This window comes from Nannobrachium achirus (assembly GCF_963921795.1).
Source record: "Nannobrachium achirus genome assembly, chromosome: 4".
Lineage (NCBI taxonomy): Eukaryota > Metazoa > Chordata > Actinopteri > Myctophiformes > Myctophidae > Nannobrachium > Nannobrachium achirus.
Genome location: NC_137813.1, coordinates 14,292,274 through 14,305,397, shown reverse-complemented (window position 1 = coordinate 14,305,397; position 13,124 = coordinate 14,292,274). Strand labels below are relative to the sequence as shown.

Here is a 13,124-nt window from a genome sequence, read left to right as displayed (position 1 = left end):
GTCATTGATGCACACAAAATCTGAGCAGAGTATTTGGCAGCTATGGCAGTAAAATACTTGTATTCCTGGTGTTCAAGCTGTGGAATGAGCTCCTCCTCAGGGAGGCCACAATGTTGTTACACCTTGTCTTGTTTAATTCAGAGTAGAGCAGACCTGCCAACCTGTACGCAATAATTAATTGCTGTGACTTGGAGTCAGATAGTGTCCTCTAGTCGTCGTCATCATCATTATCATCATCATCATGTGTTTCTGTTGTGTTAAAGGCCGGTCCACCAGGACAGACCAGCCTCTCCTGTATCCAGCTGTGTCTCCATGAAGAGTGACAAGTCCATGGATCGAGGTATTACCTTCAAAGGACACCACAAAAGGTTGGCAATTTTCTCCTGGAATCATATGGTCCGAGTTGTAACATTACTCTTATCAAAACCCCTGTTTAAGAAAACGTATTGTGACATTCACAAACTACACAGCTAACTTGCTAGATATTATACAGGGAAGCCACTCTGTTGTTACACCTTGTCTTTTTAATAAGATATGTTTGACTGGATTCCATATTGATTGTTGATTAAAAAAAAATCTTTCAGAGTTCATCAGCAGAGATCAGAGTCTCCTGCTCCCAGCTGTCTCTCCATGAAGAGTGACATGTCTATGGGTAAACCCTTGAACTTCAAAGATGGACAGCACTCTACTGAACTAAGGTGAATGTATTCCTGTTGATGCTCATATTGCAACCAGTGATATGAGGTCGAGGTGTATATGATACATATTTTTAAAAGATAAAAGGTGCATTTATATAGTGTTTTTATCCAGAACACTCATATAATAATCACAACATTCACACAGTAACTCTGTGGGGGAAAACAAGCAAGACAGTCTTGCTCAAGGACACTTCAACACACAGCCAGGAGGAGCTGGGAATCAAACCACAAACTTCCTAAGCTGCTGCTGTAACCTGCTGAGCCACTGACCCCCTGTTGTTTTATCTAATACCGGTATAAAATATATATGTTCTTATTACCAAACTGTTTATTTATCATTATCAAGGACTCTTTGACAGTATTTGTCATAATGGTCAGACAAAGATAGAATTAATTAGTTCTATGCTATTGTGTCATTGATGCACACAAAATTTGATCAGAGTATTTTGGCAGCTATGACAGTAAAATACTTGTATTAATATGAATACCTTTGATAGAACACAGCTATTTACATGACACTAATATACAGGTATATCATTTATTCTAATCCAATTTCATCAAGTGATCCAGAATGTTTTCTCCTCCTGGTGTTCAAGCAGTGGAATGAGCTCCTCCTCAGGGAGGCCACACTGTTGTCACACCTTGTCTTGTTTAATTCAGAGTAGAGCAGACCTGCCAACCTGTACGCAATAATTAATTTCTGCGACTTGGAGTCAGATAGTGTCCTCTAGTCGTCGTCATCATCATTATCATGTGTGTCTGTTGTGTTAAAGGCCGGTCCACCAGGACAGACCAGCCTCTCCCGTACCCAGCTGTGTCCCCACGGAGAGTGACTCATCCACAGAATATGAAGATGCCTTGGAGGACTGGTACGTAGAGAGAGCAGCCTCTCCTGTATCCAGCTGTGTCTCCACGGAGACCTCCATGGATCGAGGTATTACCTTCACTGATGGACACCACAAAAGGTTAGCATTTTCCTCGTGGACACACTGTCATAGTTGTAATATTAACCCGAGAACCAACTAGGTTATGCTAAAAAGTTAAAACATATTCAACTGAGAACATCTATGAACTGCATATGGGTGTTGTTGAATTGTCGATCATCATGTTGCAGGCATACATCACCATATGTCACTTGTAACATTTACAAACTGATTTTAGCCGATAAGGAAGCTGCATAAAGGTGAGCTCACGAAAATACTGGTTCCTCAAATGTTACTCCGTAAACTAGAGCTGATAACAATAGTGTGCTGCAATTCAGGCTACCACACTAACTAGAAAGGTATTACATCTCTTAGCAAAATGCAAGGGAATGCACAAGTCCTGGTCGATTTGACAAGTGCCTTGCCACCAAAACTGTTGGAGGAGTAGCAAAATAAGGTTTATCCGGAAAGATGGAAATATTAATGAAAGAAAGTCAGACAAGTACTATAGTCTGGTTGCCCTGTTAGGGCAGCCACACTGACTATAATAGTGCTTGTGCACACAACACCGTTTTTACGAGAAACGCCAAAATAAAATATCAGGTATGCCTTCCGTTCAGACGACAACAGCATTTTCGGGGGTTAAAAACTAAAAAATTAGACTAGGTTCTAGGGTGGAAACACTCAACAATGTAAACTAGAAAGGTGCAATTGGAAGTGTAGTTAGTTGTCATGATGCAAATCAGACTTTAATTAATTAATTAATTCCGTCTTACCATTTAAGAATGTCCCATTCAATTCAATGGGGGAAATGAATTCACTAATACATTAATGGCTATATATGGAGATCTCTGTGTCAGTCCTTGTCCCTTTTATGCCCATATATGAAGATACCATCAATATTAATCTCATATATTGGAATGCCCATATATGGACATACTTTGTCAGTCTCATGTGGTCATATCATATCAGACGTCTATGATCAGTCATCTCCATATTTGAGAAAAGTTACATTTTTGATTAAAGTCAATGGAGAAAATGTATTCACGAATACATGTCTATAAATTAAACTATATATATAACGTAACTCTTAGCAAAATGATATATGGCCCAAGTGCGTGCCACCAAAACTGTGGGAGGAGTAGGGTGGCAAAATAAAGTTTATAGATGTCGGACAAGTACTATAGTCTGGTTGCACTGCAGTTAGTGTGATGTCTTATTGATAACAATGTAAACAATTCTTACTAGTTAGTGTGACGTCTTATTGTCAGCACCAACATGGTATGCAAAATCTGTGCATGTTCCCACATGACGCCAAATCTGAATATACAGTAGACTAATCGTGAATAATATCCAATAATGGAAAACTGTGTGACATCAGCAGCTGCATGATAGTAATATACAATTTACAAGTAATATATTTGTTATAGTAATATCAATACATAATAGACTATATGTATTGTACAACTACTTTATGACATGCAATATTCAATATGTATGTGATATTAATAACATTAATTAGAGTAATAACATAAGTATAAGAGTGACCGGTCCAAAGGTGGACTTCAAAGATGAACACCACTCTACTGACCACAAGTCAGAATGTAAAACATTATTAAAACAACATTATTTAATTGTTCTCACACTGTGTGTGTGTGTGTGTGTGTGTGTGTGTGTGTGTGTGTGTGTGTGTGTGTGTGTGTGTGTGTGTGTGTGTATGCGCACGCGTTGTTTCTCCACAGAGACCACCAGCAGAGCTCCCAGGATGTCATTGGTCAGTCTGATCAGGAGCATCAAACAGAACTGGAAATCATATTTAAGGTGAGTTTATTTATTTGAGATTGTATTTATCTAACGTTATATGATTAGTTTGGGTTGGTTAATAATATAACCCTGATATCATGACATCTAATGTGTGAGTGTCATAAAACCTGAGTGCATTCATGCTTCCTGGAAGATGAACCCTACTTTGAGTGACCATATTAACTATCATGTAGCCCCACCGTCTGGACAAAATATCTACTAAAAGATATCTCATAATGCGGAGGTGTCAAACTGGCCATCCACAAACCCAATCAGGAAAAATCAATAGGGGCACCCGCTGGACTATCGGTCCAGGCACATAGGCTCAGATGCATATATATATAAAAAGAACAGACCTTCAACGATAGGAAGTGACCAGGCCTGGAATTTCGTCATTTTAGAAGCAAGGCATTTAGGCCACTGTGGCCTCAGGTCATGCCATTGGTTTGAGGGGCACAAGGCCAAATTGTGGGGCAACGGTGGCCATGGCCTTCATGGCCTCCATGAAATTCATGCCCTGGTAGCGACCCTGTTGGGGTTTTCTGTGAATTGCAGTCTGTATATTCCTGACCAATGAGAGTGAGAGTTTGGGGATCAGCAGGTAGCAACATGAAGCTCAGGGATTGGTCAAGAGGGTTTTGGTGTGTGTGCTTGCTGGGTAGTTTGTGTGTGTCCTGCCTGACTGACTGTGAGCGTATTGCTATGTAGTTGTAGAAATCTCGGTTTCAGTAATAAACAATGAAAGAGTCAAATAGAAAGAGGAAAGCTGGAAATCCTTTTTTTCCATTTTATCATTATTTTATTCTGTTGAAATTGGAAGTCATTATCCGTTTGTTTTGTTCATTTTTCTATTCTATTTGTTTCGTTTGATTTAGAAAATCAAAGGTACACAGTTTTGACTGGGCTCCCCCAGGGGTCTATGAGCTTGTAGGTCGACTATTTTCAGATATCCGGATATTTTCTGATATTTTGACACACCCATAATAGGGATGCTAGGGTTTTAAACCCAGTTGCTTTCAATCCATCAAGTTGGATGGATTGAAACTTGATATTTTATTTTGCATTTCAGCTGCTCAAGGAAAATGTTTTCAGATCTGAGACCGAGCTGGAGACGTTCAAGAGGCTTCTGACAACAGATTACCCAGAATGCTTAGAGAGTCAGAGAGAGGGAGTTCTGAACATCTCACTGCAACTCCTGAGGATCCTGAAGGAGAAGGAGCTGACTGACATCCTGGAGAGCAGTAGGAAACTCTTTATTCACATCTTTAATATGATAGAGAGCAGTTTCACCTGTTCTTGAACTGTTGTTTAAGCATGGTAAATCATCTAGATAATCTGTCATCGCACACAAGACTTTCCCATTGTACAGTGGCTTCAGCTTTAGACACAAGATCCCCTTTCAACTAGATAGATTTACCAAGACCTTTCATTGGAGGACCATGTCTATCATAATATGGACTTAATGATGTCATTTGTGCTTTGGTCATTTAGAAACTCTTGCTCCTGTGTATCAACAACAACACAAGTCTAATCTGAGGAAGAGGTTTCAGTCTTTGTGTGAGTGGATCACAAAACAAGCACACCAACCAACAGCAACTCTGAATAAAATCTTCACAGAGCTCTTCATCACAGTGGGAGGAAGTGGAGAGGTCAATAAAGAACATGAGGTCAGACAGATCGAAACAGCATCCAGGAAACCAGCCAGACCAGAAACAACAATCAAATTTGAAGACATCTTTAAGCCTTTACCTGGACAAAATGAACCAATCAGAACAGTGATGACAACGGGAGTGGCTGGCATCGGTAAAACAGTCTTAGCTCAAAAGTATGCTCAGGAATGGGCAGAAGACAAAGCCAACCAGGATATCGCCTTTGTCTTTCCCTTCACTTTCAGAGCACTGAATTTGATGCTGAAGAAGAAGTACAGCTTGGTGGACCTTGTTCATCACTTGTTGGGGGAAACCAAGGAAGCAGTCATTTCCAGCATGAAAGGATCCAATGTTCTCTTCATCTTTGATGGGTTAGATGAGTGTCGGATTCCTCTACGCTTCCAGAAAAATGAAATCTTGACTGATGTCACAAAGCCAACTTCGGTTAGCGTGTTGCTGACCAGCCTCATCAGTGGTCACCTGCTTCCCTCTGCTCGCATCTGGATAATGACACGACCTGCAGCAGCTGAGCTGATCCCTAGAGATTATGTTGACAAGATGACAGAGCTTAAAGGGTTCACTGACCCCCAGAAGGATGAATATTTCATGAAGAGATTCAGTGGTGATGAGAACCAGGCCAGAACAGTGAGCTCACACATCAAAACATCACGAAGCCTCCACATCATGTGTCACATCCCAGTCTTCTGCTGGATCTCTGCTTTAGTTCTGGAAGACTTGTTGAAAACAGAGGGGAAAGGAGCACTTCCAAAGACGCAGACTGCAATGTACATCCACTTCATGGATGTTCAGTCCAAACACACAAATGACAAATATTCTGATTGTGTACCAGGCCATAAGGCCATTCTGTCTCTGGCAAAATTGGCTTTTGAACAAATGAAGAAAGGCAATGTGATCTTCTATGAGGCAGACCTGATAGAGTGCGGCATTAATATCAGAGATGCTGCATTGTACTCAGGAGTGTTCACACAGATCTTCAAAGAGGAGCATGGGTTGTGTGAAGAACAGGTGTTCTGCTTTGTTCATCTGAGCATCCAGGAGTTTCTGGCTGCTCTTTATGTCTTTCACTCATTCATCAATACTGGTGTCAACCACCTGCCAACCTCTATCTGGTCAAAGCTATTTAGAGGCAAACCAGAGATTTACCACCTTTACCAGAGTGCTGTAGACATGGCCTTGCAGAGCCCAAATGGACACTGGGACTTGTTTCTCCGTTTCCTGCTGGGCCTCTCATTGCAGACCAATCAAATCATCTTGCAAAGACTGTTTGGACTTAGAAAAATGGAGTACCAGAACAATCAGGAAACAGTCGAGTACATCAAGAAAAAGATCAGGGAGAAACCGTCTTCAGAGAGAAGCATCAATCTGTTCCACTGTCTGAATGAGCTCAATGATCATTCTCTAGAAGAGGAGATCCAACGGTACCTGAGTTCAGGAAGTCTCTCCACAGAGAAACCCTCTCCTGCTCAGTGGTCAGCCCTGGTCTTCATCTTGCTCTCATCACAAAAGGAGATGGATGTGTTTGACCTGAAGAAATACGGTGCTTCAGAGGAGGCTCTTCTGTGGCTTCTGCCAGTGGTCAAGGCCTCCAATAAAGCTCTGTAAGTGCTCTGATACAGTCAATGGATACATTTAAAATATTATGTAATGTTTTTCTTAAAACAAACATGGATATTGATTTAATTACTGTTTCTTCAGGCTCAGTGGATGTAATCTGTCAGAGAGATGCTGTGAGGAGTTATCATCAGTTCTCTCCAACTCCTCTAGTTTGAAGGAAATTGACCTCAGTAACAATTATTTGACCGATTCAGGAGTGATAAAACTCTCTGCTGGACTGGAGAGTCCTCACTGTACGTTGGAGACACTCAGGTCAGTATTCCTGAACATATAAATAACGACGCCTTGTGAGCTTGTAGCTCGGGGGGAGAAGTCAGCGGATTAGACAGCAGGACATGTCTGCTAAAAGTGTCCATAGCAAGGGAGGAGAAAGTTAGATCCTGGTCAATCTGATGGTTTGTTTGTAGAAAGCTAGCGGTAAATATGTCATTAAGTTGCAGAATCATACTTGCAACTGCTAGTTTACATTTTTGTTTTCAGAATTTGCATTTTCACTGCGGTCAGCTTTTCTATGGCGTGGTTTCAGACTATAATGATATGCACGCTAAGCGGTAAATATGTCATTAAGTTGCAGAATCTTTATACCTGCAACTGCTAGTTTACAGTTTTATTTTCAGAATTTGCATTTTCACTGCGGTCAGCTTTTCTATGGCGTGGTTTCAGAATATAATGATATGCACGCTACTCTCCACCCCTCGCCCCACAACAACGGATAACCACACCAACATTTTAGATTTCTTTTCATATTTGAATTTTGATCAAATAAATAAAGAGGCGGTGTCCTGACCCTTATTTATGTTATATTTATTTAGGGATTTAGGGGGAGGCAAACAAAGATCTTACGTCTAGTTTTTGTTACAGGATCTTTCTCTTACAGAAAAAAGTAAAAAAAAGAAAGATGACATAGTTTACTAATCACAGAACAAATTATTTTTTCATTATTGTTTCTTCAGGCTGAGTGGCTGTAATCTCTCAAAGAGATGTTGTGAGGAGTTATCATCAGTTCTCTGCAAGTCCTCTAGTTTGAAGGAAATTGATCTCAGTAACAATGATTTGAGCGATTCCGGAGTGAAAACACTCTCTGCTGGACTGGGAAGTCCAGACTGTACGCTGGAGACACTCAGGTCAGTATTCCTGAACATGGACAACATTAATGTAATTAAGGGGAGGCAGACAAAGTCTGATATTGGATACATTATGTTATCGTTCTTTTTACAGGAAAAAAAAAGCCAACATGGTAATGTCTTTCATCACTAATGAACAAATTATTTATCACTAATGTTTTTTTTTTTTTTCAGGCTGAAAGGCTGTAACCTGTCAGAGTATTGCTGTGAGGAGTTGTCATCAGTTCTCTCCAACTCCCCCAGTTTGAAGGAAATTGACCTCAGTAACAATGATTTGAGCGATTCTGGAGTGAAAACACTCTCTGCTGGACTGGGGAGTCCAGACTGTGCGCTGGAGACACTCAGGTCAGTATTCCTGAACATGGACAGAACATCATTCATATCCTGGTTTAAAAATGGAAATTGATGAAGAAAGTAATGTGCACACACATCTGTGGCCCAGGTGCTAGACAAGCAGAATCATGAAGAACATAATAGAGTCTGCACACTGGATGGATAGGAGGCTCCGTTTATTGCTGGTCAACGTTTCGATCTTAATAGATCTTCATCTTCATCTTCTTTGAGATCCCCTGATGAAGATCTATTAAGATCGAAATGTTGACCAGCAATAAACAGACCCTCCTATCCATCCAGTGAGGGAGACAGACAAACATGGACGGATTAACCCCTGCTTAGGCCCCCACCCTCCACCAGATTTTTAATTAACGTATACATTTAATTTGATTAAATTGTCAATGACCCCGCGGCCCAGTTCCCCCAAGGGCCCCTGAGAGCCATGGGCCCCTGGCAACGGCCCCACCGGCCCAATGGTTAATCCAGCCCTGCAGACAAAGCCAGACATAGCTATTATAATGAGAAAGGGTGTGGTTGCATTGATGCTGACCATTTATATTATATATTGTCAAGTGAAGCATGACCAATCCTGTCTGATTGGACAGTATATTGTCCAAGATGTATATAAGTGTGTGTGTGTGTGTGTGTGTGTGTGTGTGTGTGTGTGTGTGTGTGTGTGTGTGTGTGTGTGTGTGTGTGTGTGTGTGTGCGCGTGCGTGTGTGTGCGTGCGTGCGTGCGTGCGTGCGTAGGTTGTCAGGCTGTATGGTCTCAGAGGAAGGCTGTTCTTCTCTGGTCTCAGCTCTGAGATCCAACCCTTCCCACCTGAAAGAGCTTGATTTGAGCTATAATCACTTGGGAAACTGTGTGGAGCATCTCTTTGCTGGAGTGAAGGATCCATGCTGGGGATTGAAGACTCTCAGGTTAGTTAGGGAAAGTTAGCAGAGTCTTTGACCGATCTGGGAACCCAGATGCCCACCATCGCATCATACTCTGCAACTGTCTGATTTAAGGCCCTGTATAAGAACTGATCTGCAAGTTCTAAACATGTTAGATTTTGAAGCATTGTAGACTTCAGTGGGCTTGTAGATTGAATGGCTTGCAGGATGATCCAATAACAAAGCGCCGCAGTAGCAACACAATTCTCTCTCTCACTCTGCTGCCTGCGCTGAGACTCATTGAATGTCACCGTCACATAGTAATTAAGTGATTAAGTGAAACACCGGTCAGTGCCATCTTCATAATAAATAAATACACATACAGACAGAACAAAATGATTATTATTATATTAAAAAATACAAAAAATGTCCACAGAACTAATTGGCATACATTTTGGGCCCGGCCCGAATACGTCGAGTCGGGTCTGGTGCGGGCATAATTTGAGAAATCTAATTTGACATAAATGTAAGGTACTGTAAAGTAACAATGTAATTCAAGGGTGTGGATGAAAAAGTTATTTACGGGGTGACCTGAGACAAACCTGTTTGAGAACCTCTGCTCTATGATGGCCTGACTTTCTCTCTTCCACCCACAGTGTCGACCATGGTGGAGAGAAGTGGCTGAAACCAGGTCTGAGGAAGTGTAAGTGTTTATTCTGTTTTATTCATGAAATCAAAGCAGCACAAACATCATGTGACATTCATTCATTAACATCCTACTGTGAATAAAGATGATCATAATCATAAGAGTAATTATATGAGGAAATATGTCTTTAATGACTAATTAATAGTAACTTATTTCTATAATTACTTTAACTTCTTGGTAATGAAGAAAAGGTCAGCTCTTTGAATGCCATAACTAATGTAGATTATCTGTCAATCTGCCCGGCCAAGACGCATAGCGAAAAGCCCTAAACATCACCAGTGCATGCTTGCTTTCATCACATACACACGTCCATAGCAGCCCACCATCACAAATGTTCACCGGGGCTTTAACGGTGCGCGGAAGAGATGTAGATTTCTTTTAAAACCACTATAGTACATTTCGCGATTTGGGACTAATATTACAGTAGATGGACTTCACATTTCGTCTACACCACGCTGTGCTGCGCCACCGCCCGCAAGCATGTTTCTCCTCACGGAGATGCACAATGCATCCCAGAGGCTCAGGGCTGAGCCTTTACCTCCACGGTGGAAATCCTGGCTGTTACCCGCGACTCACGTAGAAAAACTTGCAAAAGTATTTAACTCCAGCATGGGAGGGATGTGTTACGTGTTGTGAACTTGTGTAGGCTACTGCATGAGAATCACGCACCACTCCGTGAGTTAGTTTCACAGGACTTTGTGCGGGTGCTCAATAAAGCCTTCCGTGTGAAAAGCTTTACTATTTACGTTGGTTTAACGTGTAAGATTAAACATAACAGCGCCAATACCACGTTACCTAACCCTACGACGATAGTATAGCGTCCAATCACTGGTCATCACCAGCACACAGTAGCACTAGCAAGCTAGGTAGCTATGTTATTGTTCGTCTTGTCAGACCAACGTAAACCTGTTACCCCGGTCAATCATAGGCTTCAAAATAAGAGCCAGTCGGTGGACTTCAAAACAAAATAAGAACGATTGGTACTTATGTAAAGTAGCCTATAAACAAGCTCGCCAAAGTTTGGTTTAGCTGTGTGATGCTGTGAGCTAGTAGATCAGCTATTTTCAAATAGCAGATGTACAGGGTCAAAGTAGCTAAACTGGTTTTGCTACACAATGTTGAATAAATGTGAATAATGATAGCATAATGTAGTTGCATTTTCCTTTTTCACACCAACTCATTCATATTTTGAGGGCAAAAATGATAACTGATTTAATCAAAAATCGAAATATGTTTTGATTTGTTTGTTATAAGCAACTTCTCTCTCTTATTTAACTTCACTTAATATTTTGAGGGCAAACATAAGAATTAATATAATAAAAATGATTCAAGAAATGCATTTTAATTAAGCAAATTAATTAATTAATTAAGCAAAGTTTCCCCCCTGGTCAAGACTTTTTTCCTGCAGGAAACCCTGAAACATACGTATATAAATGGATGCCCTACTTTGTCATAGGCCTACTACAAGCTCACATGATGAGATGTGAGTTTGTAGATCAGCTATTTTTGCAATACATAAGTGACAATGATATTGTTATTGTTGTTATTATGTATTTGATAGTAAACTGGTGTTGTATTGTATGTTCTCTCATCAGATGTGTGTGAACTCACACTGGATCCAAACACAGCAAACAGCTGCCTCTCTCTGTCTGAGAACAACAGGAAGGTGACATATGATGATCATGATCATCAGTATCCTGATCATCCAGAGAGATTTAAGGACAGGCCACAGGTGATGTGTAGAGAGAGTCTGACTGGACGCTGTTACTGGGAGGTAGAGTGGAGCTGGATAGTTTCTATAGCTGTGACATACAGTGGAATCAACAGACAGGGTGATGATGACAGTAGGTTTGGATACAATGACCAGTCATGGTGTCTGTACTGTGTCTGTACTGGTGTTAATAACAGGTACACTGTGAATCACAACCAGAATAGAACTGACCTCCCTGTCAGACCCTCCTCTAACTCCGGTAGAGTATCGGTGTATGTAGACTGTCCTGCTGGCACTGTGTCCTTCTACACAGTGTCCTCTGACACACTGACACACCTGTTCACCTTCCAGACCACATTCACTGAACCTCTCTATGCTGGGTTCACCTGCAGGTGGGGGCCTGACTGCTCAGTGTCACTCTGTCAGATAGAGGAGAAGGAGGAGGAGGAGGGATGGTAGTAGGGTCAGGAGGTCAGAGGCTTGTATGTGTGGCAGAGTCCTGCAATGGGCCGGGTACCCGTGTTTGACGGGCTAAAACGGACGTAAACTAAACGTGGTTGGGTATGGGTTTCATTTTATTGTGAAAATCAGAGTGCACTGTTTCTGCCCAAACAACGTCACCTGTAGTGCGCACAGTGAGCAGCAGGACACACACAACACACAACCTCACCACAGCATGCATATATTAGCGACATTAAGCAGACCGTTTCTACTACCGCAACGTGAGGTGGGACTACGGCTGCTATGACGTAATCGCCGTAGCGATCGAAATGGTTAAGCAAAGCCTCGGCGGCGACGGGTTCCCACCCCTTTCATTGAGCGCTTTGGTTCCCATGGCGACGCGCACACGCATCAGACGGAGTAGGCGCTACGTGGGAAGGGAGCTTCTGCCGTAGTAGAGACGGCCGCGGCGACGGCAGGTTGATCTATCGAGCACGGATCATTTCCGATTACCGTTGTCATCTGCCGTTGCCGTAGCGTTGCTTAAACTGGCTATTAAGTAACATGGATGTTATCCACTGCTGTATGAATTGTGTTAGCCCATGTTGTCATCATAGCAACGGTGGTTTAAAAGGCTATCTAAAAGAACTAAGAGTGGTAGCCGGCCATGGCAGTCAGCCATAGCTCAGCAACCAGCTGATCAGCCAGTCTATGAAATGAATATAAACTAGACCAGTGGTTCTCAAACTAGGCCTATGGGTTGGGACCCTGCATGGAGCAAGGATGGTGATGTGGGGCCACGTCACACATTGACAACAAATGTGCCATAGCCTGTGAATGCATACACATTTTTTATTTGATTTTTAATACATTTCTATTATGGCCTATATGGCAACAGATATACGTATGCTGCTTCCATTTACAAATGTGTACAGTAACTATTACTTAATAAACTATTGTTCAAGAGACTGCAGGAATCACAGCATTGTAAATGTATTTTCTAATAAATATTCCTGTTCAAGTCTATACATGTATGGCTTATTTATTGGCTTATTATTGCAAAGTGTGGTTCACCTGACAAAAGTTGGGACCGGAGGAACGTGTGGAGATAAATAGCCTTTGGGTTACATTGGGTTACATACATTTGGGCACTATAGGGATCTGGGCACCAGGACGAGTAGCAGGCACTTATAGGGGTGGAGACATGTGGGCACCTGGACAACTG

The 13,124-nt window shown here is 41.7% G+C and overlaps 1 protein-coding gene across 2 annotated transcripts in view; it reads left to right on the top strand.

The window, feature by feature from the left end:
- Nucleotides 1-12,923, top strand: part of LOC308284460 (NACHT, LRR and PYD domains-containing protein 3-like) — an 18,526-nt gene extending 5,603 nt beyond the window's left edge. Inside the window, exons 5-16 of one of the 2 annotated variants that reach the window (XM_080725076.1) lie at nucleotides 264-368; nucleotides 600-698; nucleotides 1,472-1,663; nucleotides 3,364-3,442; nucleotides 4,494-4,665; nucleotides 4,916-6,692; nucleotides 6,790-6,960; nucleotides 7,662-7,832; nucleotides 8,007-8,177; nucleotides 8,916-9,086; nucleotides 9,698-9,744; nucleotides 11,343-12,923. In XM_080725076.1, coding sequence (XP_080581202.1) covers nucleotides 264-368; nucleotides 600-698; nucleotides 1,472-1,663; nucleotides 3,364-3,442; nucleotides 4,494-4,665; nucleotides 4,916-6,692; nucleotides 6,790-6,960; nucleotides 7,662-7,832; nucleotides 8,007-8,177; nucleotides 8,916-9,086; nucleotides 9,698-9,744; nucleotides 11,343-11,917 — 3,730 coding nt within the window. In that variant the 3' untranslated portion in view covers nucleotides 11,918-12,923. Of the gene's footprint in view, nucleotides 1-263; nucleotides 369-584; nucleotides 699-1,471; nucleotides 1,664-3,363; nucleotides 3,443-4,493; nucleotides 4,666-4,915; nucleotides 6,693-6,789; nucleotides 6,961-7,661; nucleotides 7,833-8,006; nucleotides 8,178-8,915; nucleotides 9,087-9,697; nucleotides 9,745-11,342 lie in introns of both variants that reach the window. The other variant, XM_080725075.1, reaches the window with a different exon arrangement.
- The last annotated feature ends 201 nt before the right edge of the window (nucleotides 12,924-13,124 follow it).